The following is a 27614-nucleotide window of genomic DNA, read 5'->3' on the forward strand; positions in this document are numbered from 1 at the left end:
CTCTGCTCAGCAGGGAGCCTGCTTCCTCCTCTCTCTCTGCCTGCCTCTCTGCCTACTTGTGATCTCTGTCAAATAAATAAATAAATAAAATCTTTAAAAAAAAAAAAAAGTTTGCTCTGGGAAAACATTCCCATAAGTTAGCTTTACTCATGGAACATAGCAAAATGACTATTTGCCTTTCTCTCTCTCTCTTTTTTTTTTTTTTCATTCTCTCTCTCTCTGTCTCTCATATTACACAAGAAGACACCCTGTCAAGTTCAAGACTGCTGGCTTGACTACATATTTTTGATATTTCTACAGGATATGAGGTATTTGTATTTCCTGAATGTCAACTGGATACCAACATTTTTAAATTAGCATAAGAAAATTTAGTTCTTTGAACTACCAAGTAAAATGAATATTTATTGTTTTATTCCTTGGAAACATCAGAATTTATCTATTTAAAATTGAGACTACAAATTAATTAGACAATAAGATGATGTTGACACTCACATGCCAGTAGAAACCACCAAATTAAGCTGGATAGAATTTTCCCCAGCCTAGGTGAGAGCAAATGGAGCGTAGGAAGTGAAAGTGGGGGTTCTGGGACATGGGTGTAGGGACAGGGGAAGGAAGGGAAAGGAATTTCAGGGTGCTAATGTCAACCCCTGCCATGGGACAACACATCCTGAATCCCTGGCATTTTAATTAATTTAATTTAAGTAAGAGTAAAGAGGCATTGTAGCATAGATAGAGATTATACATCTTGGCTTTAGAAATCAGAACTGGAGCAGGCTGAGATGACATCAGGTCACAGGAGTTCAATTAGTTAATTATCAAACCATTCCAAACACCTACAAATCCAACAGGAGATCGAAGAGAAGAAGAGCAGCAATTCTAGAAACAGAAAATCAACCACTTTCTGAAAGGTAAGACCTGCAAAGAAGTGAATCTGAAGTGAAGGAAAGATAGACCATGGAGGGAGGGGCTGGCTCCCGGCAAGCGGTGGAGCACAAAATCAGAACTTTTAAAAGTCTGCTCCAGTGAGGGACATCCCTCCAGAAGCTAAGCAGGGGTGGAGCCCTCGTGGGGACAGTGTGGTCTCAGGTCCCGTGGGGTCACGGAAGGATCAGGGTGTCTGAGTGTAGAAGAGCTCATGGGTATTAGAGCAGGGAAGCTGGCTACAGAGACGGAGCTGAGGAGTGAGCTCTCAGCTCGGGGTTACCTTAAACTGTGATCCATGACACAGTGAAGCCACTGCTCTTTGAGCAGGGACCCCACAAGTGGCAGATCCGGGGAGACCCACCCGAAAGAGCAGAGTGGCAGGAATCTGCTGGGTTTGGAGACTCCAAATGGGGCTGTGTCCCAGAGACAGAAATGTTTGGTCACATGCTGGGTGAGCTCAGAGCACAGCCAGAGACCAGGGAGACAGGAGTGATTGAGCGCTTTTCTCCCAGGGTGCACTGAGGAGTGTGGCCCTGAGCTCTCGACCCTCCGCCCCAGCCAGAGATTGGGAGGCCGCCATTTTCATTCCCATCTTCCAGAGCTCTATAGAAAGGAAAACATTCAGGAAACAAAAGCTCCTGAGAGTGAACTGAGCAGATTACTTAGCCTGGCCCATGGCAAGGGTAATGCAATTCCGCCTCGGGCAAAGACACTTGAGAATCACTACAACAGGCCCCTCCTCCAGAAGATCAGCAAGAACATCCAGCCAAGGCCAAGCTCATTGATGAAGGAGAATAACAGAATTCCAGAGAAGGGGAAAGCAAAGTATGGAATTCATAGCTTCTGCCCTATGATTCTTTTTTTTTTTTTAAGATTTTATTTATTTATTTGACAGATAGAGATCACAAGTAGGCAGAGAGTCAGGCACAGAGACGGGGGAAGCAGGCTCCCTGCTTAGCAGAGAGCTCGATGCGGGGCTCGATCCCAGGACCCTGAGATCATGACCTGAGCAGAAGGCAGAGGCTTAACCCACCGAGACACCCAGGTGCCCCACACCCTATGATTCTTTAGTCTTGCAAAGTTAAATAAATGTTTTTAATTTTATTTTTTTCTTATTCTAATTTTTTTAACTTTTACTCTTTCCTCTTTTAACATTTTTTAACTAGTTTATCTTAATAGTAACTTTCTTTAAAAAAAATCTTTTTGAACTTCATTATTATAGTCATATTTTATCCTTCATTGTAACTAACTTTATTTTTTGTATACATATAGAGTTTTTTCTTCTGAAAAAATTTGGATATAACTTATTCTAATAGATTAAAATATACCCTAAATCTAGCACAGGGCTTTGTTCTAGTCTCCAGCCTAAGCAAATTCTCTCCACTTTCTTTTTATTTCTTTTCCCAACCAACTTATCTTATCAACTCATTTTTTAAGATTTTTTAAAATTTTCATCTTTACAGTCACATTCCATCCCTTCATCATGTTTACCCTTACTTGTGTGTATGTGTGTGTGTGTGTGTGTATATATATATTTTTTTCTTTCTTTAAAATTTTGGGAGGTAGTTTCTTCTAAAAGACCAAAATATACCCAAAATCAAGTGGGTGGCTCTGTTCTATTCACCAGTCTAATATATACATATAAATTTTTTTTTCAAAAATTTTTAAACTTCTTTTTACTGCCTTTCTTCTCCCCATGATTTGGGGTCTCTTCTGATTTGGTTAACGCTCATTTTTCTGGGGTCTTTGCCACCCCTTTAGCATTTTATTCTCTCATTCATATATTCTTATCTGGATAAAATGACAAGGCAGAAAGACTCACCACAAAAAAAAAAAAAAAAAAAAAGAACAAGAAGCAGTACCGAAGGCTAGGGACCTAATCAATATAGACATGGATAATATGTCAGATCTAGAGTTCAGTATGATGATTCTCAGGGTGCTAGCTGAGCTTGAAAAGGGCATGGAAGATATTAAAGAAATGCTGTCTGGAGAAATAAAAGCCCTTTCTGGAGAAATAAAAGAACTAAAATCTAACCAAGCTGAAACTTTAAAAAAACTATTAATGGGGTGCAATAAAAAAATAGAGGCTCTTACTGCTAGGGTAAATGAGGTAGAAGAGAGAATTAAAGAGATAGAACCCCAAATGACAGAGAATAATGAAGCTGAACAAAAGGAGACAAACAACTACTGGACCATGAGGGGAGAATTTGAGAGATAAGTGATACCATAAGATGAAACGATATTAGAATAATTGGGATTCTGGAAGAAGAAGGAAGAGAGAGGGGGGCAGAAGGTACATTGGAGTGAATTATTGCAGAGAAATTCCCTAATATGGCAAAGGGAATAAACATCAAAATCCAGGAGGCACAGAGAACCCTCCTCAAAATCAATAAAAATAGGTCCATACCCCATCATCTAATAGTAAAACTTACAAGTCTTAGTGACAAAGAGAAAATTCTGAAAGCAGCCCGGTTGTTGCTTTCAATGGTAACATACAATGGTAAAAATATTAGATTGGCAGCAGACTCATCCACAGAGACCTGGCAGGCCAGAAAGAACTGGCATGATATATTCAGAGCACTAAGTGAGAAAAACATGCAGCCAAGAATACTATATCTAGCTAGGCTATCATTGAAAATAGAAGAAAAGATAAAAAGCTTCCAGGACAAACAGAAACTAAAAGAATTTGTAAACACCAAACCAGCTCTACAGGAAATATTGAAAGGAGTCCGCTAAGCAAAGAGAGAGGCTAAAAATAGTAGACCAGAAAAGAACAGAGACAACATAGAGTAACAGTCACCTTACAGGCAATACAATGGCACTAAATTCATATCTCTCAATAGTTACCTTGAATGTAAATGGGCTAAATGCCCCAATCAAAAGACATACGGTATCAGAATGGATTAAAAAAAAAAGACAAAACCAATCAATATGCTGTCTATAAGAAACTCATTTTAGACCCAAAGACACCTCCAGATTTAAAGTGAAGGGGTGGAAAACAATTTACCATGCTAATGGACATCAAAAAAAAGCTGGGGTGGCAATCCTTATATCAGATAAATTAGATTTTAAGCCAAAGACTATAATAAGAGATGAGGAAGGACTCTATATCATATTCAAAGGGTCTGTACAACAAGATCTAACAATTTTAAATATCTATGCCCCTAAATGGGAACAGCCAACTATATAAACCAATTAATAACAAAATCAAAGAAACACATTGACAATAACACAATAATAGTGGGGACTTTAACACTCCCTTCACTGAAATGGACAGATCATTCAAGCAAAAGGTCAGCAAGGAAATAAAGGCCTTAAATGACACACTGGACCAGATGGACATCACAGATATATTCAGAATATTCCACCCCAAAGCAAAAGAATACACATTCTTCTCTAGTGCACATGGAACATTCTCCAGAATAGATCACATCCTAGGTCACAAATCAGGTTTCAACTAGTACCAAAAGATTGGGATCATTCCCTGCATATTTTCAGCCAACAATGCTCTAAAGCTAGAACTCAATCACAAGAGGAAATTTGGAAAGAACCCAAATACATGGAGGCTAAAGAGCATCCTTCTAAAGAATGAATGGGTCAACCAGGAAATTAAAGAAGAATTGAAAAAATTCATGGAAACAGATGATAATGAAAACACAATTGTCCAAAATCTGTGGGACACATCAAAGGCTGTCCTGAGAGGAAAATATATATAGCAATACAAGACCTTCTCAAGAAACAAGAAATGTCTCAAATACACAACCAAACCCTACACCTATAGGAGCTGGAGAAAGAACAACAAAGAAAGCTTAAACACAGCAGGAGAAGAGAAATAATAAAGATCAGAGCAGAAATCAATGAAATAGAAACCAAAAAAAAAAAACAGTAGAACAAATCAACTAAGCTAGGACATGGTTCTTTGAAAGAATTAATAGATTGATAAACCCCTGGCCAGACTTATCAAAAAGAAAAGAGAAAGGACCCAAATAAATGAAATCATGAATGAAAGAGGAGAGATCACAACCAACACCAAAGAAATACAAGAAATTATACGAACATATTATTAGCAACTATATGCTAGCAAATTTGATAATCTGGAAGAAATTGATGCATTCTTAGAGATGTATAGACCACCAAAACTGAACCAGGAAAAAGTAGAAAACCTGAACAGACCCATAACCAGTAAGGAGATTGAAGCAGTCATCAAAAGTCTCCCAACAGGGGCGCCTGGGTGGCTCAGTGGGTTAAAGCCTCTGTCTTCAGCTCAGGTCGTGGTCCCAAGGTCCTGGGATCGAGCCCCGCATCGGGCTCTCTGCTCAGCAGGGAGCCTGCTTCCTCCTCTCTCTCTCTGCCTGCCTCTCTGCCTACCTGTGATCTCTATCTGTCAAATAAATAAATAAAATCTTAAAAAAAAAAAAGTCTCCCAACAAACAAGAGCTCAGGGTCAGGCGGCTTCCTAAGGGAATTCTATGAAACATTTAAAGAATAATTAATTCCTATTCTTCTGAAACTGTTCCAAAAAATAGAAATGGAAGGAAAATTTCCAAACTAATTTTATGAGGCCAGCCTTACCTTGATCCCCAAACCAAAGACCCCATCAAAAAAGAGAATTATAGACCAATATCCTTGATGAACATGGATGCAAAAATTCTCACCGAAATACTAGCCAATAGGATCCAACAGTACATTAAAAGGATTATTCACCATGACCAAGTGGGATTTATTCCTGGGCTGCAAGTTTGGTTCAACATCCGCAAATCAATCAATGTGATACAACACATTAATAAAAGAAAGAACAAGAACCATATGATACTCTCAATAGATGCTGAAAAAGCATTTGACAAAGTACAGCATTCCTTCCTGGTCAAAACTCTGCAAAGTGTAGGCATAGAGGGTACATACCTCAATATCATCAAAGTCATCTATGGAAAACCCACAGCAAATATCATTCTTAATGGAGAAAAACTGAAAGCTTTTCTGCTAAGGTCAGGAACATGGCAGGGATGTCCATTATGACCACTGCTATTCAACATAGTACTAGAAGTCCTAGCCTCAGCAATCAGTCAACAAAAAGAAATTACATGCATCCAAATTGGCAAAGAAGAAGTCAAACTATCACTCTTGACAGATGATATGATAGTTTATGTGGAAAACCCAAAAGACTCCACTCCAAATCTGAATTTGTACAGGAATTCAGTAAAGTGTCAGGATATAAAATCAATGCACAGAAATCAGTTGCATTTCTATACACCAACAACTAGACAGACGAAAGAGAAATTAAGGAGTCAATCCCATTTACAATTGCACCCAAAACCATAAGATACCTAGGAATAAACCTAACCAATGAGGAAAAGAATCTGTACTCAGAAAACTATAAAGTATTCATGAAAGAAATTGAGGAAAACACAAAGAAATGGAAAAACATCTCATGCTCACGGATTGGAAGAACAAATATTGTGAAAATGTCTATGCTACCTAAAGCAATCTACACGTTTAATGCAATCCTTATCAAAATACCATCCCTTTTTTTCAAAGAAACGGAACAAATATCCTAAAATTTATATGGAACCAGAAAAGACCTCAAATAGCCAGAGGAATGTTGAAAAAGAAAACCAAAGTTGGTGGCATCACAATTCTATACTTCAAGTTCTATTACAAAGTTGACATCATCAAGACAGTATGATACTAGCACAAAAACAGACACATAGATCAATGGAACAGAATAGAGAGCCCAGAAATAGACCCTCAACTCTGTTGTCAACTAATCTTCGACAAAGCAGGACAGAATGTCCAATGGTGGGGGGGAATCTCTTCAAAAAATGGTGTTGGGAAAATTGGACAGCCACATGCAAAAAAATAAAGTGAATCTGAACCATTTCCTTACACCACACACAAAAACTGACTCAAAATAGATGAAGGACCTCAATGTGAGAAAGGAATCCGTCAAAATCCTTGAGGAGAACACAGGCCACAACCTCTTCGACCTCAGCCGCAGCAACTTCTTCCTAGGAACATCGCCAAAGGCAAGGGAAGCAAGGGCAAAAATGAACTATTAGGACTTCATCAAGATCAAAAGCTTTTGTACAGCAAAGGAAACAGTCAACAAAACCAAAGATAACTGACAGAATGGGAGAAGATATTTGCAAATGACATATCAGATAAAGGGCTAGTGTCCAAAATCTATAAAGAACTTATCAGACTCAACACCCAAAGGACAAATAATCCAGTCAAGAAATGGGCAGAGGACATGAACAAACATTTCTGCAAAGAAGACATCCAGATGGCCAACAGAGACATGAAGAAGTGCTCCACATCACTCGGCATCAGGGAAATACAAGTCAAAACCGCAATGAGATACCACCTCACACCAGTCAGGATGGCTAAAATTAACAAGTCAGGAAATGACAGATGCTGGCGGGGATGAGGAGAAAGGGGAACCCTCCTACACTATTGGTGGGAATGCAAGCTGGTGCAACCACTCTGGAAAACAGCATGGAGGTTCAAAAAGTTGAAAATAAAGCTACCCTATGACCTAGCAATCGCACTACTGGGTATTTACCCTAACGATACAAATGTAGTGATCTGAAGGGGCAATGGACCCAAATGTTTATAGCAGCAATGTCCACAATAGCCAAACTATGGAAAGAACCTAGATGTCCATCAACAGATGAATGGATAAAGAAGATGTGGTATATATACACAATGGAATACTATGCAGCCATCAAAAGAAATGAAATCTTGCCTTTTGCAATGACATGGATGGAACTAGAAGGTGTTATGCTGAGCGAAGTAAGTCAATCAGAGAAAGAGAATTATCATATAATCTCCCTGATATGAAGAATTTGATAGGCAATGTGGGGAGGCTTGGGGGGTAGGGAAGGAAAAAATGAAACAAGATGGGATCTGGAGGGAGACAAACCATAAGAGACTCTTAATCTCACAAAACAAACTGAGGGTTGCTGAGGGGAGGTGGGTAGGGAGAGGGTGGTTGGGTTATAGACATTGGGGAGGGTATGTACTATGGTGAGTTCTGTGAAGTGTGTAAAGCTGGCGATTCACAGACCTGTACCCCTGGGGCTAATAATACATTATACGTTAATAAAAAATTTAAAAAATTTAAAAAATAAAGAAATCAGAACTGGATTGGGATGATGGCTCCATAATCACTGGTCATGAAATCTTTGCAAAAGTTTAAACAATTTATTCAAGTCTCATTTTCTTCCTCTGTAAGTTGTAAAATCATAGAATTTGTTTAAAACTAATAATTGTGGGGTACCTGGGTCGCTCAAAAGGTTCAGGGTCTGGTCAGTTCAGGTCATAATCTCAGAGTCCTGAGATGGAGCCCCCTCAGGCTCCCCTCAGCACTCAGTGGGGAGTCTGCTTCCCCTATGCTTTCCCTCTGCCTCTCCCTCTACACCTCCCCCTGTTTGGGCAGTCTCTCTCTCTCCCTCAAATAAGTAAATAAATATTTTTTAAAATAACAATAATAATACTAATTACTTGGAATCACTTGTGCTCACTAGATGTTAGTTACTAATGCTATGGGCCCTCTTTCCCATTATCTCATTCTGGCCAGCATAGTCTTGGTTTTTTCTCACTAAATAATTACTACTATAATCAATTTTAACAATAGATGGATAAAGGCAATAATAATAACCAGTGCTGGATTTTGTAGATGAGATACTTTCATTCACCTACACTTTGTGCAGTTTTTTTTTCCAGGTTCTTAATTTATTGTATGGGTTGAGTATTACATGATGAGTTGACATTAACTTCCCTAGGCATGGGAAATTTATAGAGGAGGTACAGTTTAAAACCCATTTATGCTGCTTTCACAGCTGGTGCTTTTGAAAAATGTTTTGATATCAGTGAAATGGAATTGGGCATCAATTTCTGGACATGCCATGATTTCAGTCTTGGAAAATGTACCAATTCCACTGGTTGTGTCCTTCAATGTACGCAGCCACCCCACATTCTCCCACACTTCATATGTTTTTTACCCAGCATTTTCAAACATTCCATTACATGGATTCTGGATAGAACCACCCATCAGTCAGTAAGAAATACATCCAGTAATGGTTCTTCATATTATTGTTGGTCTTCTTCTGCCCCTTGGAAGTTCACTAGCTTGTCCACTTTTGCTCTAACCTCTTTTTGTTTAAGAGACAGTAAAAGAAAAAGACCACTTACAGAATCTGTCTGACTCAAAACCATAATTGTCCTCTCCAAATTTCTTCACACTGCGAAGAATTACTGAGTCAGACATTGCAATCTGCAGCCAATAGCCCTATAAAATAAAATAAGCATTGCAATTATTTCTTTTCTCTTCTTTAAACAAAGCAGTCAAATGAAAGAACAGTTTGGTACAATCACTAACAATTTCAATCTTCACTAAAATGTAGATTTTGTTTTAGTTGGTCAATAAGTCCATGAAAGAGTCTAATTATTAGGAAAGATAAAGTCAAACCATTGATTATGGCTTTCTCTAGTTGATGAGTGGATAGTTATTTTTTACTTATTTGTCCTTTCTGATTGTCTATCCTTCCATCCTTTCCTTTTCTTTCCTTACTTTCTTCCTTCCTTCCTTCCTTCCTTCCTTCCCTCCTTCCATGAGTAAAAATAAAAACCACTAGAGCTGCACAACCAACTGGTGACATTATTGGGTCAATGTCTGGAAGGACAACACCTATCACTGGGGGGTAGCCTGCAGTGCTCCTTTGTAAATACAACTCCTATATCAAGAATATGGTGAGTACAGGGGAAGAGCTACCTACTCACTTTAGAAAACAAGTATTACCTTGACATCAAAATAAACAAGAATGCTATAAGAAAAAATAGAATTACAATGACTTTTTGAAAATAGATCCAAAATTGCTATATACGTTAGGTATAATTCAGCAGTTCATGAACAAAATATAATGAGCAACGTTGGTCCCAGGAATGCAATCATCATTTAATGAAAAACTTTGGTCATTTTGATAGATGCAGAAAAGGTATCAATAAAAATCAATATCCATTACTGATTTCTAAAACCTAATAAATTTAGGGAAATCATTATCTGGCACTCCGATGAATAGATTTTGGGTAACGATCAGCAATGAATACTAAAACCATTAACTGAAATACTGGCAAAGATTCAACATCTAGTAGTACAAAGTACTGCAAAGATGTAGAGGGAAAACATTATATTCAGTCATTCTATCTCCTTAAGTTCCTCTTGGCTCTCACCATTTCTCATACTTTCCTTATTTTTGATGACCTTGACAGTTTTTTTTTAAGTTTTTTTTTTTTTAAGATTTTTATTTATTTGTCAGAGAGAGTGAGCACAGGCAAACAGAGTGGCAGGCAGAGGCAGAGGGAGAAGCAGGCTCCCTGCCGAGCAAGGAGCCCGACGTGGGACTCGATCCCAGGAAGCCGGGATCACGACCCGAGCCGAAGGCAGTCGCCCAACCAACTGAGCCACCCAGGCGTCCCGATGACCTTGACAGTTTTGAGGAGTGCAGTTATTTTGTAGAATGTCCCCTAAAATGGAACTTACCTGATACTTTTCTCTGGATTTTTCTCAGGATTAGACAGGGACTGTGTATTTTAGGAAGGAAAACCACAGAGATAAAGTACCCTTCTCATTACATTTTATCAAACGTTATTATCAACATAATAGTGCCAATCAACATGATTTATAAAAAATAAATTTTACAAAATAAACTCATTATTAAGAAGTAGAGTGAAAAACATTATTTCATTAAGCAATTTAGGAGATCAGTAAAATAAAAAAAAAGTACATGAACTAGACTCAAAATTCTTATTCAACAACAAATTTTTTTTCACTATAGCAGTATTACATTCAGAGAATGCAACATTCATGGGTTATATCACTTTTGAAATTTTAACCAAAAATTTGTTTTTCAAAAGGAAAAGAAATACTTTCATAATGAGAAAATAAAATTTTAACAATAGTTGTAATATTATATCTCCTAATTTTTAGATAAGACTTTTTTAAAAAAATTCAGTATTCAATGGTTTTTTTTTCTGGCTTAGTTCTTCATTTAAAAATGTTTCTTTCTGGGGCGCCTGGGTGGCTCAGTGGGTTAAAGCCTCTGCCTTCGGCTCAGGTCTGATCCCAGGACCCTGGGATCGAGCCCCACATCATGCTCTCTGCTCAGTGGGGAGCCTGCTTCCCCCTCTCTCTCTCTGCCTGCCTCTCTGCCTACTTGTGATCTGTCTCTGTGTCAAATAAATAAATAAAATCTTTAAAAAAATGTTTCTTTCCATTGGTGTGCAAATACTTGGCAGCTCTTAGAGGCCAGTTGTGTCGTGTCTTGTCCATGAACTTCAGAGTTTCACAGATCCTGTGACTTCACTCCATGTTGTCATATATGCTTTTTAACCTCTCTCCAGGCCCTGAATTCTCCATCATTCTAGTCAATGATGGTGATAAAATCTGCCTTGGAGGACTAGTGTGAAAGTGACATGAAACTGTGTTTGCAGATCAGCTGACACCAAAGAAGATGGCTAACATTCCTTTTGGCCTTCAAGCCTAGAAACTGTCTCCCTACCCCTCCCACTGGGGTCACTTGCAGTCAGCCACCCTCTGTTAAGGAGGAGAATGATGATCAACCAACCTACTCTCTTCATTTTCCCTCTCTGTGCCCTCAGCAATTCTGTACAGTTGTTTTCACACTGGGTTGGCTTACATTTCACTTCTTTCTGAATGCAATGATTGTTGGGATATCTATTTTACTATTTAAGAGTAATATTCTCAAACACCAAAATTCATGCATAGCATGGATTTCCACCCTTGTGGCACTGACAGTGCCCTTCAGCCAAAGACCACTGGGAACACAACTGTAGTGGAACAATCTGGATTTATTACTTTATTGCAGTAGGGGAGAACACCCAGTGGGGACCATGGGGGTCTCAGTTAGAGAGTGTTAGGAAGAAACTATTGCAGGACTTGGGCTTCAGTTGTGTGTTTTGCGAGAGGATCCAAGAAAGCCGGGGTTTGCTCCAGATTGGAGGCTGTCAGAAAGCCAGAGCAATTTCATGATTGGGTGCAGAAATAGTCACTCATAGCAAGAGAAAGGGATGTTTGATATTTTTGAAGGTTGCACAATGACCTTCTTTTTGCCTGTGTTTGGGCAATATTATGGACTCGCCTTTGTTTCATTTTTATCCTGGTTTCAGAGCGACTTTGTCTGAGGTTGATGGGATGGTTAATTTCATGTATCAATTTGAGTGAACTAAGGGATGCCCAGATAGCTGGTAAAGCATTATTTCTGGGAATGTTTGTGATGGTGTTTCCAGAAGAGATTAGCATTTGAATCTGTAGAAGACTGCCCTGACCAGTGCAGATGGGCATTATTCATTCAGTCCTTTGAAGGCCTGAATGGAGCAAAGAGGCAGAGAAACTGAGGGCAGAGAAACTAAATAGACATTTTTTCTAAAGAAGACATCCAACTGGCCAACAGGTACATGAAAAGATGCTCAACATCACTAATCATGAGGAAAACGCATATCCAAAGCATAATGACATATCACCTCACATCTGTTAGAAGGGCTATCTTTAAAAAGACACGAAATAACCAGTACTGATAACCATTTGGAAAGAAGGGAACCCTCATGCCCTGTTGATGAGAATATAAACTGGTTTAGCCACTATGGAAACCAGTATGCAGGTTCCTTAAGAAATAAAATACAAGGGTGCCTGGGTGGCTCAGTCAGTTAAGCGCTGGCTCAGGTCATGATCTCAGGATCCTGGGATTGAGTCCATATCAGACTCCCTGCTCAGTGGGGAGTCAGTCAGCTTCTTCCACTCTTTCTCCTCTGCCCCTGCTTGTGCATTCTCTCTCTCTTTCCTTCTCTTTCTCTCTCAAATAAATAAATAAAATCTTTTAAAAAAAATAAAAAATACAGCTATCATATGATCCAGCAATCCCACTTCTGAGTATATACCCAAAGGAAATTAAAATAGGATTTTGAAGAGATGCCTGTACTCCTGTGTTTATTGCAGCATTATTCACCATAGCCAAGATAGAGAAACAACATAAGTGCCCATCAATGGATGAATGGATAAAAAAGATGTGGCATAGTGTGCCTGGGTGGCTCAGTTGGCTGAGTGACTGCCTTTATTCAGCTCAGGTCATGATCCTGGGGTCCCAGGATGAAGTCTCACATCTGGCTCCCTGCTCAAGGGGAGTCTGCTTCTCTCTCTGACCCTCCCCGCTCTCATGCTCTCTCTCTCTCATTCTTTCTTCCAGATAAATAAAATCTTTTAAAAAAACAAACAAACAAAAAAAAAAAGATGTGGCATATATATACACACACATAAATAGAATATATAAGAAACTACATATGTGTATGTGTATGTACACACAATGGAATATTATTCAGCCATAAGAAGGAAGGAAATCCTGCCACTTGTGACAACATGGATGGACCTTGAGGACATTATTTTTAATGAGATAAGCCAGACAGAGAAAGACAAACATGATATGATGTTGCCTATATATGGAATCTTAAAAAGCTGAACTCATAGAAACAGTAGAATGGTGGTTACCAGAGGTTGAGGGGTGGAGGGATTGGGGAGACATTAAAGGATACAGACTTGCAACTAGAAGATGAGTATGTTCTGGAGATCTAATGCACAACAGAGTGATTATAGTCAACAGTACCATATTGCATACTCCAAAATTGCTAAGAGCTTGTATCTTAAATGGTCTTACCACAAAAAAGAAATGATAATTGTGTGACATGATAGAGGTGTTAGCTAAAGCTCTGGTGGTGACCATACTGCCATATATGACTGTATCAGAGCAACAAGTTGTATACCTTCAACTTCCACAATGTCATATGTCAAACACCTCTGAGTAAAAAATTAATTTTTTTGAAGTCAGGAAAGGATGAATTTCTTTTCTACTTTAGGAAGGAAATGCATCCTTTCCTGCCTTAGACATCAGAGCTACCGGTTCTCACCCCTTTGGTTGGTTGCTCAGTCAAAAACTGAAGCTAGTTTTCTTATCTCTGCCCAGCTCTGAAATGGCAGTGATGACTTTTGATGGCCATGGTGTTGGAAAAGTTCATGACTTGCATGCATCCACAAAGACAGTGGCAATTTTATAATGTTGAGTCAGGGAAAGGACAACGAAATACCAAAATTACTAGAACGAATAAGCAAAAGCCTTGTCTATGATATTTTCCAGGAAAGGTGATATTTCCAGAATTGGATGTTAGATGGATTACCTCATATCATTATAAGCATAGAATGAAATTCTGGTATATCACTAGACCATGCTTTCTTCCACAGGTTAGTTCCCTTTTTATTAGATGAGATTCTGGGAAACATAGCAGATGCTAGAGAGTACCTCTGATAGTTTCTGAAACCCTGGGAACATAGTGGGAATCTAGTTTTCGGTGGTCAACAGATTTGTTTCACAGGGTCACAAGAGTGTGTCTCTCTTCACCTGGTACATTCCACGATTTAAGCATATTCTGGTGTGTTGTCACATTTTTTCCCCCATCAATATCAGCAGATGTAATGTCATCTAATTCTACTCTCTCAGCTGTTATCTATAGTACCCAAGCTAACAATTTTGCTCTTGAGCTTCCTAAAGTGTGTGAAGGTTTCTTGGATATCACACATTGCAGGAAGCTTTAATTAAGGTTTCCTAACAATTTACAATAATAAAATTTTACTTTAACCACACAAAAGAACTCAGAATTGAAAATGAGATACCATGCTATTTCCTTTTCACTCTGCCTTTTCATAAAGTAAATGATTTTAATCTCCTAAAAGTCTCTTTGGACACAAATTGAGAATTTTCAAATCTTCCAGGAAGATGGTCTTCCAATAAACTTAGAAAATCTAGGGAGTCAAAAGTCAGAAATCAAGATTCCTAAGCCCTGGCTGGCAGACTTTGGCCACCTAATTGTGGAACCCCCAAGAATTTTTAATTGTCCATGCCGGATCTACCGTCCCTCTCTGCTAAATGACGTGTGGTCTGTGTGCAGACTATCTGTACTTCTGTTTAACTATCCAGGGTTGAAGTTTTCTTTTCTTTGATAAGATGTGTAATCTTATCAACACAGAGGAGAGTCTCCTGACCTTTACTGGTAGACACATCACAGATAATTCTACTTTAGAACGTTAGCAACAATATTCTGGAAGACCACTGCTGGGGAGGAGAGAGAGAAGACAGAAAGTAACACCTGGATGGGTTGCCTGACAGAACCTAGGACACTGACAAACCTCGGAAAGGAAATAAATAAGCACTGCCATGGGGGGTTGAGGCTGTCAAAATTAGATGAGATAAAGTTCTATAAGCTATGTCAGGGACAACCCAAAAATCCAAAGAATACAAAATGTCAGTGCCCACCATGGATCATTGCATCAAGGCTGCTAAGTGTGACTTCAAGATTCCAGTCTGACTATTGATACTGCAGGAGAACTGAAAAAGAGAAAGGGAAAGAATGACAGAAAGGCAGGCAGGTAGGCAGGAAGGAAGGAGTGAAGGGGAAGGAGGGTGGTAGGGTGGGAGGGAGGGCAGAAGGGAGGAAGGGAGGGGAGAGAAAGAAAGAAGAGAGAAAAGAAACAGGTCAGGGGTGAAAATAGTTCTCCTAGAAGCTGGAATCCTTCCAGGATGAAGATACAACTATAATAGGAACATTCAGCCCACTGCATTTTTGTAAATAAAGCTTTATTGGAACACAATTATGTCCATTAGTTTTAATTTTGTCCTTGGCTGTTCTTGTGCTACACTGGAAGAGTTAAGGAATTGTGACAGACTATACTTACAACCCCCCATCCACCCACCAATGCTTAAACCATTTACTTTCTAGCCTTCTGCAGAAAATATTTGCTGACTCCTGTATTATGAGGTCAGTTCAGGAGAGCTTGGTGCCTGGGAAGAAATATTGCCTGATTTACCCAACCTAAAAATCATACGGAGCCCCAGCCCTCCAACCTGCCCTATCCTCGTGGAACTTACATTGTGGCAGGGAAGGCAGGTGCCACATAAGAGATGACAAGCATGACTGTGAGTGAAAAGGAAGCATGGGCATCTCCTAGACCCTCCAGCAAAGGTCCTGTCCTGGTCTAGAGAAGTGCAGAGAGGCCTTGGAGCCAGAGCATTTTCAGGGTGGGACATAGGAGATGAGAGTGAGTTAGCCAAGGAAACAGGAGACAAAAAAGCATCCCTGGCAGGGAAGAGCACATGAAAAGGTCCAGATGCAAGAGAGAGCACATAGGCTCAAGGACAGAAGAATGTCCAGTGAGTGTGAAGGGAAGTGGATGGACATCTCTGAAGGACATGGCTGCTGGATTCTTCTGGGCCTCATCTTTAACACTGAGGACTTGGGACCTTACCCCAATGGCAAAGGAACAAAGAAAGAATTTTAGACAAGATAAAGATACGGTCATTTTATACTTGTTTAAAAATGCCAACACTCTGATAAGGCTTGGAATTTGAGAGCCCACACCCAGAGGGACTAGGAAATCCAGTTGGGAAGGACAAACATTCTGCCAGGCAGCGAGCACCCTCATTTAGCAGGGCACAGACCACACAGTTCATCCCCAGACAGATAGGCCATTGGTGCCCAGGCTCCTGTCACTTTCGGCTCTTGTCCCTTCTCTACTCATCAGGTTTTCAATTGTCTCTGGGGAGATTTGTTCTGCTCTCCATTTCATTTCCTCCAAAATACTACCTTTGAAATATGTTGGACCTTGCTTCAACTGAATTTAGGAGGAAGAGGCTGGGGATTTCCTACATCCAGGCCAAGGTAATAAGGAGGATCTAAATGCCCTAGTGGTCAATGAGGAGCTGGAGGGACAGCGAGGGGTACAAGGCCAGGCTCACGGAGTGCAATGGTCTTCATCCCACCACACAGCCCACTGTGAATATTCTCCTTGGCATTTCTCTTATGAGGCCTTTCCTTTCGTAGAAGCTCTTCAGGCCTCCAGGACCACACACTCCCCTTCCCTGGGCTGCTCAGGGAGAAATGCAGAATGGCTCCTTGTCCTCTGGAATTTGAAAGTTGTCTCCTCAGCCACAAATTCTGATTTTTTTTTTTAAAGCCCTGAAAATGCCTTTCAACTGCTGACATGCAGAAATGTAGATAGTGCACTTTTGATATTATTAAACCCAGCAAATGATTTGTTTTTCCCAAGGATCATGAAAAGGAAGAAAGATTAGTTTACACTAAGAAGCAAGAAAAATAGAAAAATACTGCCTTGTAGATAAGCAGGTTGTGGCGTGAGGGTGTGAGTCAACAATGTGGAAGATAGGCTAGGATAGAAATGAGGCCCCTTTAGCCTGAGGGCTGCAGCTGATGGACAAGGGAATGAAATGAAATGGAGGACTAAAGAATTGCTCTCAAACAAGAGTTTAAGGTCGACATTACTCCCAGCCTATCTTGGTCTCTACACGCATAGTTCTCCCATCTGCTCAAAGCAACACACAAACCCTAATACTTGATTCTTGCAATGGAACTTGGGCATTTTTTGTTTTTTTCTTTTTTTAGCAATTTCAGTGTCCTTTAAAACTATGGAATGAGCAAGGTTGTTTTTTTTTTCCCTACATTACTTCTTAATCTATTTCCAGCAACCATCAGCAAATATTTGACACCTTTACTGTTAGTGGGAGGACACACAAATTATTCAAGGGGCTTATGATCAAGTAGGGGGCAGAGCATGTAAACAGTAACTCCCAGGCAGGGAAATGGAGTCTCAGAGAAAATAACAGAAGGTTACAGAGCAGAGGAAGAGGGTACCCAAGTCTGGAGGGGTAGGGAGTGTGTGGGGCTGAGGTGGGGGGTGTTGCTGCATAGAGAAAGAACTTGTATTAAACAAGACCCTGTAAATAAGTTAATGCTTTACAAGTTTAATGATAACCGCCATTAGATCCCAATATTAAGAGTTTGGGATGCAGTCGTTATAATTTGTCTCTAATATGTCTAGTAAGCTAGCCTTCCCTCAAAACACTTGGAAATACCACACTTTATTCCCAGACATCATTCGATATTTGACCAATGTGTTCAAATTATCAGCAACATGTGATTTCTACTAGCTAGGGAAACCTAAAAAGGGAAATTAGATTCTAGAAACCAACCTTTCTCCCTCTAGCCATGCATCCAAAGCTCATATTTTTTAGTATCTTAATTACAGAAAACTGGGAGAATGAGGAAATGAGCATGGTGTTGGAGAAAAGAGAAAGCTGGTATAGTTCTCTAATAAATCAGCACCAGCTTTCTGGGATGCGATTTGTGGTGATCTGTGCAAACAGCACTGTGATTTCATAAAGCCAAGATTTAAAAGTTCACTAGCATTTTTACTTTGGGCAGATTATTCGATCCATTCACCCATTCGCACCACACACCCCATACACCACACACTCACATTCTCAAGAGAGCTGATGCATAAAGTTATAAATGAAACAGTGACCAAGAGCCATCTCTATTGTACATCCTATTATGAAATTATCAATGTATTCTGCAAGTTCCAATCCAAGCATTACAGTATTGCTTATCGCATGACAAGAGGACAGCCTTTAGTAAGTCAGAAACACAACACCCCCCAGAGTAGAAGCCAGAAGCCACAGACTTGAAGAACATAGTCCTTAAATGTTCTAGACAGTAGAAGTCACTTACCTGTGAGCGTGAACTTGAGAAAGCCAGAGAACAAGAGACTCTACTGTGGAGAGTCAAAGCGTTTTACCACCTTTTCCAACTTCAGTTTTCATCATTATAAAACACTGAACAGAATTCAAGCTTTTTTGAAAACATTATCTATTTGCTGACGGGTCAATGCCCTGAAGGCCAGGCGAAGCACAGTTCAGTGACATCTGCAGAAAGGTTGAGCACACTGGAAACAATAACCTCAGACCCAGAGCATGTTTGGGAAGCCATCTGAGGGCGCCACCAGGCATCGGAAAGTGAGGATTCCCTTGAAAGAAGACCGTGTCACCACCCCTGCCCCACAAGAGAGCTGTGATTGTGGCTTGGTCCTCCTCTTCCATTCATAGGTCCTTGGTCTGAAGAAGTTACTTTAAAACCTAACAAGCCAAGACCAAAAAAACCTTGAAACTTTTTCCCCTCAACCTGTAAGATTACTCTTGGAAACTCCTTACGTGGCAGGCCCCTGATACTTCTGCCCCAGCCCCGGAGTTGTGTGGAGATAGATAACCTGGAAGAACTCCTGAACCAGCCTTTTGCTCAAAACTCTGTGCGCTCACATGACCCTTGCACCCTGGCCTCCACTGTCAACGACCTCAGGCTCTACCCATCTGAGGAAGCCTTGTGTAAGGAGAGAGAAATGATTTTTTAAAAGGTTTAAATGAACAGAAATCCAAGTCAAATAAATACATAAAGCTTCTCCAATGCCTTTGTGTGGTCTGGATCTGTTCCTCTCCCTTCTTGTGAATTCTTCCCATTTTCTCAAATGCTCTTATTTTTTCTTTCTCTGCCTGAGTTAATCCTTTGCTAAGTGTGTCTCACTCTGGCCTTCAGCAATGAATAATGATAGCCAATGGTGGTCAAGCCCTTGTTGGGTACCTGGCTCAGTTGAAGAGTTTTATTTGTACCCCCTTATTTGAATTTCTCAATAAGCATAGGGGTTAGATGCTCTCATCATCATCCTCATTGTATTCTGGAGGGGACGGAAGCACAGAGGGGATAAATAACCTATCCCAGGTCTTACAACTAAGGGGTAGAGCCTATGCTCCTAAACACTCTCTGCTAACCTTTCACCCACGCTCTAAAATGCAGGTGGGCCAGTGCTTCTCCATTTACAGAAAGGAAGCTCAAATAATAAGATCAAGTTTTCTCAACTTAAAGTTTTTCAGTCATGAACTTTTTTAAAATTCAGCATCCACAGAGCGCCTTGGTGGCTCAGTCGGTTAAGTGTCTGCCTTCGGCTCAGGTCATGGTCCCAGGATCCTGGGATCCAACCGGGCATCGGGCTCCCTGTTCATTGTGGAGTCTGCTTCCACCTCTCCCTCTGCCCCTCCTCCCTGCTTATGTTCTCTCTTATTCTCTCACTTTCTCTCAAATAAAGTAATTAAAAATATTAAAAAAAAAAAAATTCAGCAGGGGCACCTGGGTGGCTCAGCTGGTTGAACAGCTACCTTCAGCTCAGGTCATGATCCCAGGCTCCTGGGATCAAGCCCTGCATTGGGCTCCCTGTTCAGTGGGGAGTCTGCTTCTCCCTCTCCTGCTTCCCCTGCATGTTCTCTCTCTCACTGCCTCTATCTGTCAAATAAATAAATAAAATCTTTTTTAAAAAAAATCCAGCATCCACTACTGTTTGTTCCTACTAGAATCCATATATATGATGATTTATAATTTAGCCCCAAATTTTGTATGTTATTATAGGTATATGTTAAATTTTCCATATATCAAGGTCAGCAAACATAAGGAAGATTTGTAAGATGTTCCCCTCTCCGAGCTGGTTTGCAAAGCCCTGGGACAGGTTGACTTCTGAGGCAACGCAAATGTAGTAATACTGGGTTTGGCACTGGTTAGGACCTAGGAAAAAGAAATTTGCTCTACACAAAACCAAAAAGACAGCACAGCTGTGTGATTGTAGCCTTGATAGGGAGAAGAGCCTCTGTAGAATTTTGTGACCTTCATTCTGGTGAAATTGTTGATAACAGTTACAGGATGGAAAGAAGCTGCTCACTGGTCCTAGCGTCCTAAGCTTTCCCCTTGTGTGACATGTAGATGTACGGGAAGATTAAAAAAAGAAAAAGAGCTCTAGAGCTAGAAACAATATTGCAGAAACCACCTCATCTTGTAGATGCAAAAACTGAGGGCAGAGCAATGACCTGTCCTGAGCCCCTTCCAGGTTTAATAACATCTTCCTCTGCTCCTTCAACTCTGGCCCCTTGAGCAGCCAGGACAGGATGAATACCAACCATTCCTATTGTGTTTCAGCCGTAGGTGAGCTTTCTTTATGATCTAGAGTCTAAAAACAGGTAGAGCTGTGGTGCCTGCTGTCCTCCAGTTAAAACATCAACTGAAACATTTTTGAGGGCTTCCTGTGTGCCAAATACTGTTCTAACCTCTGGGATACAGTATGAGCAATACTGATGAGAATTCCTGCCTTCAGGAATCCTATATTCTGGTGGGAGTAAGGGCAGACAGATAATAAACAACAAGTACAACATATGTGCAGATGGTGAGAGATGCTATGGAGAGAAACATTAGAGGAAAGGAATATGACAGGGAGTATGTGTATGGGTGAATGTGTGTTTGCGAGGTGAGCAGGATTGTCGCCATTTTAAGTCAGGCGGTTGAAGAAGGTGACGTAGGAGGAATGATCTGAGGTGAGGGAGCAGGTACATGAGGATCTGGAAGAACAGTAAGTGCGAAAGCTCTGGGCAAGGGAGCACCTTCTGTGTTTAAGGAATCACAAGGAAGTCCATAGAGCTGGAGGAGAGTAAGAGAGAGAGCAGTAGTAAATGGTATCATTGTAATGGCAGTAGAGCGGTGGTTCCCAAAATGTGATTACTAGACCAGCAGCATCAGCATTAGCTGTTAGAAATATAAATTCTGGGGTCTACCCTAGATGTCCTGAATAAAAACTCTTGGGGTGGGACTCAGCATGCTGAAGTTTGAGAACCACTATCATAAAATCTTAAGAGGTCACTTTAGACCAATTTGGACCATAGTTCAAACTTATACCCAAAAATGCCTCAAGGAAGGCCCAAATGAGAAAGATAGAATTCAGCCAACAATTAATTGTTCCCAAAATTGTACTAGGGGGGAAAAAAAACTATTGAGGATCATTCTGGGCACTGTGGAAGAAACAAAATAAATCAGTATTATTTTCAATACGTGAATCATTCAAACACAAATCATTGAGCATCTTCTATTTGCAAGATGTCACATCAGATGTTATGCTGGTTGCCCACTTGTACACTTTAGAGTTAGTGTCCTTGAGAACATATAAATCTTAAAGGGAAGATAAAGCCCCACATAAAAAGCTATTAAGAGGGGCTCCTGGGTGACTCAGTGGGTTAAACCTCCGCCTTAGGCTCAGGTCATGATCTCAGGTTCCTGGGATCAAGCCCCGCATCAGGCTCTCTGCTCAGCAGGGAGCCTGCTCCTCGCCCCCGCCCGCCTGCCTCTCTGCCTACTTGTGATCTCTGTCTGTCAAATAAATAAATAAAATCATTTTTAAAATTTTTAAAAATAAAATAAAAATTTTAAAAAGCAATTAAGAATAAAATAAGGCAAAACAACATCAAATGTCAAAACATTCAATGCATCTCTTACATATTTTTTAAAAAATGACACATCAGTGGGGACAAGAATCACTAGGGAGTCTCCAAGGAGAGGGAATTGGAGTTACGTCTCAGAGTATGAGGAGGACCCAGTCAGGAATACAGCATGAACAAGGTCATAGAACACACACAGGCAACATTAGGAAGAACCAGATGAGAGAAGAAGCTTGAAAATAGTGGGGTTTTTTTTGTTTGTTGGCCAACAGTGGTATCTAAGTTTGCTAGGCAAAGAAAGGTTTTCAATGCCAGTAAGATGAGTTATAGATAGCGTAAAACCGGAGCTTCAGTCCAGAAGTCTTACCCATGTACACCAATGACAGGCTCTTTTGCTTCATTATTACCACCCCAAAGAATCAATATAAATTGTGAAAATCCAGCTTGACACAATATAATTAGAAGTGTTTTGTGGCATAAAGATGAGTAGAGAGAAAAATGTCGGAATTAGAGCTTCCTTGGGTAGCTTTCTGTTTCTAAAGCAAGCCATGTGGAAGGATACAGTCTCCATAGTTTAGTTCACTGCAAAGGGAGGCAAAATAGACAGTACAGTGAAAAGAGCATCGGTTTATGGAGTCATGAGAACTGGACTCATGGCCTGCTTCTGTCACTTACTTGTGGTGTGATTTTAGTTAAGGTAATGATACTTACTAATTATTTCCACCTCACATAAAGTTCAACAGTTTTTAATTAAAGAGAAGTTGCTGGCCAGAGAAGGTGCTTGGTTTCACAAGTCACTCAGGGACCCAAGGTGACAGAGACTCTGCTATCCTCAACATGTGACTTTCTAGGTCTTGGACATTGGCATCTAGTCATCCAACAGCAGAAGAGAAAATATGGAGTACTGCATACAGACAGTGTCCACAAGCCAAACCCAGAAGCAGCAGCCATATGCCATTGGCCAGGACTCTGTTTCTTGGCCCCACCTAACTGCTAAAGAGACTAGGAGATGAAGTTTAGCTGTGCACCCAGGAGGTGTGGTCAAAAACAAGCCAGTCTCAAGAGATGGGCTTTGGAATCACAATGATTTGAATTCACTTCCCAAACATGTGACAATGGACAGGTTACTTATTCTCCACCAGCCTCAGTTTCTTCATCAGTAAAATGGAAGTACTAGTAGCATCGTTACATGGTGATAAAGTTGGCCTGAACTTTCCTGTGCCATAGAGCCTGGGCAAACATGCTGCATGTGGAAAAGAAAGTATTTTGAATGTGGGGGCATCCTTTCACCTAATCCTCAAAGGAATCCTCCAGAAGGAATACCCACCACTAGTTGATCTGAAACACCTCCCAACCAAGGATTATGCCCTAAAATGGATAAGTTTTAATTTTGAGTCTGAGATGTCAGTCTATCTGGATGGCATGTGGCTATTCACCCCAGACCCAACATGCCTCAAGCTAACCATTAGGTACCCTCCTTAATCATACAGCACCGTGAGTCTGGCTGGCTCTGCCCTGAAAAATTTAAGCTTAAGATTTTTTAAATGAACTTTCTCAGTCTCATTCCGTCTAGTCAAAGGTGTCCACAATTGATATCCACAATAAGATATTAATAGCACATATTTTCCCAGAACCCTTTCCAAATAAGTCAGTGATATCCAAAAAGAGATGGGCCCTCTGGTTGTGCCCGTCAAGGAGTGATTCAGTGTTAGTGTAGTAGGAACACTGTGAACCAATGACCTGTGCATTTTTCTCTTCCCCTTTCCTTACCCTGTAATTCTTCTCTAGGCAGGCAGTTAGGTGAATTTTGTACAGTTTTTGCCTACCAAAATCTGTATATTCCTACTTTTGTTTTGTAGACTTGTAAAAAGGGCTAGAAGAAAAATATAAATGTAATTATCTCTAAGTTACAACAATGTGTGGATGAGTTTTATCTTCTTCATGCTTTCCTGCAGCTTCTAAACTGTGTACAATGAAAGCAAACTATTTTTAATGTATGATTTATTAAATGAAAAGAATAAAGTATATGACAAAAGTAATGCCTATAAGGATGCTTAATAAAATTTATGCTACTAATACTTTTTTAAAGTATATCTGGAGGTTTTGAATGCTCTCCAAATATTAGCTGCGGTTCAGTTGATGCTTTTCTTCCTGAAGCTCTAGCGTCTGCAAAAAATATGGACCCCCTCATTTGGATATCACAGGCAAAATTTCTGTGGATTTGAAGGCTCTGTGTGCACTGCAATCCTGGTTTATCCTAACGCAGACAAATCCCGTGGAGGGGTATGTGAGGCTCGTACTCGTGTGTATGACCCAGTGGTCTTAAATCTAGAAGCAGCCCCATCCTACTTCAGACCTGTGCCCTGGGCCTGCTTCTCCCCAAAGCTGGCTCTAATCTGAACAGCCTTTGGGGTCCCCTTTGGCTCCTCGTACAGTCTGTCCCAACCCCATGTCATGGCTGGCTCTGGCTCCTGGGACTCCTCCAGACTCCCACTTGTTTGGCCATTTAGAGTACAATATTTGGCACATTAAACACTTCATGATGGTCTTCAAATCATGCTTCCTTCAAGATGGTTATGGAGATAAAAATTTTTTAAAAAAGTGAATTGGGCCACCTCAGTATATTTTTAGATGTTTTATGCTGCCCCTATAGAACTAACACCACCAAATGAGACTTTCTCATCACACTCTCAACAAGTTGTAGCTTACAATTATCTGATGAAATACATTGAAATACACAGCTATTTATCTTCTTTAGTTCTCAGTACTTGGCCAGAATTTCTATTTTTGATTCCCTCCCTAATGAGGAAAACTGACAAAAAAAAAAAAAAAAGTAAACTTTATTCATGAGCAGATCTTTTCATACCTTCAAGTGGGCTAGTTCTCATCTTTCCCTGAAGACTCATAAAAATTATGAGGGAACATTCATACCTGGAGAAGGGAGAAGAATAGATAAAAAAAAAAAAAAACTAAAGAGGAAGAAAATTAGAGACAATCCTGCTACAGAACATTTGTTACCCAGTGATTGTGCCTATGGCATCAAGTAGTCATTTAAACTGTAAAATGAATTCATTTCTCACTGGAAAGGGACAAGCCTGCTGAGGCTCTGGGAAGATTGGGTTTTCATGTCTCAGCTTCACCTGGAACACCTCCCTTCTTAAAGTCATGTATCAGTCTTGGAAACTATAGTCAAGCAGAGGTCATAATGATCTATGCCAAGTGGTTATAAATAATGAGTGTGTGGGAGGGTGTATCTACTACTCCCTAGCTCACCGAAAGGCAATTCATTCTTAAATGCAGCGTGCCTTGGCAACAAGGAACAAGTTTTACCAAATCAGCCAATCGTATCTTTGGACAGCAATCTAATAGCCTCACAAAACCAAAATCCACTTCTCTTTTCAGTACGTTTTTCAATCCAGTTGGATGTGGGTAAACTAATATTGTTAGCTTTGAGGAGAAAAACTGAAGATACTTTATTTTTATTGCTCTCTTGCCAGTGGCCGTTCAGAGCTCCCCAGTTCTACTCTTACTAACTCCGGGTGACTCCTGACTACACCGGAAAACTTAGTTCGTGGAATGCTGCTTTAAAGCAGGGAGCTTTCGAGACCTGATTCACTGATTCATTACTTCTCATTGACACTTATCTAGGCACACATTTGAAAATGTCAAATTTTAAATAATAATTATTAAAAGTGTTGAATTAAGGGACCCTGGTCATAAGCATCAAACCTCAAACTAAAGTAGGATAAGATTAAGGACATGAAACCCAATTACACCTGCATCGGACTCTCCTGGAAATGTGGAGGTTGCTGCTGTAGTACTAGGAGATCTTCCAGTTCAGGCCAGATCTTCCAGCAGCCCTCATGTCAGAGTCCAGACTTATCTCTCCCAGGATGTAGACAGTCATGTTTACCTTCAGACCACAGTCCATCCCACGTTCCCTGATTTGGCACATCTTCACTTCCTTATTGAGTATGGAAGGGTGGCTGCCTAAGTTCTCAGAAATTTATTTTGGGATTTCCCCTGTCATTTATAGGAATGTACAAATGATAGTCACTAGTTCCTTTATTTTCTGAACTGTTGCATATGTCTTGATTTTTAGTATAAATGAGTGTGTACGGAATGGTGTGTGTGTGTGTGTGTGTGTGTGTGTGTGTGTGTGTGTGTGTATAAGTGTGCCAAACAGAACACAACTCATAACACCTCATAGACGAAGTTATAGTATTTCTCTCCAAGTCAGACCTCAAGGAATTATATCTGGTGACCGTGAGGTGGCATATCAAAAAATGAAGAGCCACATGCTGAGAATATTGGGACAAAGAGAAAGAAAGAGGCTGGGCCTTGATGATAGGATTGGGCCATTGAACAAACCCTGAAATCCAATGCCTCCAGATTTCACATTATGTGAAATAATGGTTCTTATTACTAACATCACCATTATTAGGATATGCAGCTAGACACATGCTAACTGATACTCCTTACATTCTTAGGTAGCTCCGAAACTACATCGCATCATTACTTCACTTCTCAAGGATGTATAGGCATGCGCACACACACACACACACACACACACACACTCACTCACACACACACAATTCTATACATTCTACAGATTTTATCAAGGAAAATTCAGAAAATGCCACAAGAAATTAAGTAAGAAGAGTAAATAAGGGAAAAAACAGTCTAACTAAATGGCTCCTTAATGATTGATCTCAAATCTTCATTCCAATCACTATCATGGCTTCTCCCCGTGATTCCCCCACCTAAGTGATTATTGACTTTCTCCTCGTCCCTCACCTTTATTCCTGATGTGTCACTGGAAATTCAAGTTTACTGTTGAAGCATTAAGCTTTTCTCTCCTCCACACCTCTGCTTCCTAGAGCCCTTTCTTATTATCAGTCTTGTAAAAGATCTAATCTTGAAAATATCTAGACCTAACTTGGCCAGCCACTCAGGGTGACAAACTTTCCATCCTAGCACCGTGGTGCTATTTGTCCATAACCTCACTGAAAAGGCTCCAGTCCTGATAGATGCTTCTGCGACTCATGCAAAGCCTGGATTAGCCACCTTTTTTTTTTTAAAGATTTTATTTATTTATTTGACAGACAGAGATCACAAGTAGGCAGAGAGGCAGGCAGAGGGAGAAAGGAGGAAGCAGGCTCCCTGCTGAGCAGAGAGCCTGATGCGGGGCTCAATCCCAGGACCCTGAGATTATGACCTGAGCCGAAGAGGCTTTAACCCACTGAGCCACCCAGGCACCCCGGATTAGCCACCTTTGGGCACAACTTCAAGGTTGAGCTGGTTCCTCCAATCCCTGCTGAGATGCCTATAAGTACTTAGAACCTGAAAAATAATCATCAGTAGTGCTCAGCCTGGTAGCTACAAAGAACTCACAGGTAAGGAAGCTTGGCTGAGTGGTTTGGTGGCCATTGATATATGGGTGAGGTTTGATATCAGTGAAACACAGGCAAGCACAGCACC

General features: G+C 40.4%; 1 protein-coding gene across 2 annotated transcripts in view; it reads right to left on the reverse strand.

The window, feature by feature from the left end:
- The window catches only part of LOC111142692 (ATP binding cassette subfamily B member 11), a 95258-nt gene extending 76641 nt beyond the window's left edge, over nt 1-18617 (reverse strand). The window contains exons 1-2 of one of the 2 annotated variants that reach the window (XM_022495988.1): nt 18565-18617; nt 9115-9211 (exon numbers count right to left, since the gene is read on the reverse strand). In XM_022495988.1, the coding sequence (XP_022351696.1) occupies nt 9115-9190 (76 nt within the window). In that variant the 5' untranslated portion in view covers nt 9191-9211; nt 18565-18617. Of the gene's footprint in view, nt 1-9114; nt 9212-18564 lie in introns of those variants that run through there. The other variant, XM_022495990.1, reaches the window with a different exon arrangement.
- Between the last annotated feature and the right edge of the window lie 8997 nt (nt 18618-27614).

The sequence above is a fragment of the Enhydra lutris genome, unplaced genomic scaffold, assembly GCF_002288905.1.
Source record: "Enhydra lutris kenyoni isolate GAN:26980312 unplaced genomic scaffold, ASM228890v2 scaffoldscaffold1, whole genome shotgun sequence".
Classification (NCBI taxonomy): Eukaryota; Metazoa; Chordata; class Mammalia; order Carnivora; family Mustelidae; genus Enhydra; species Enhydra lutris.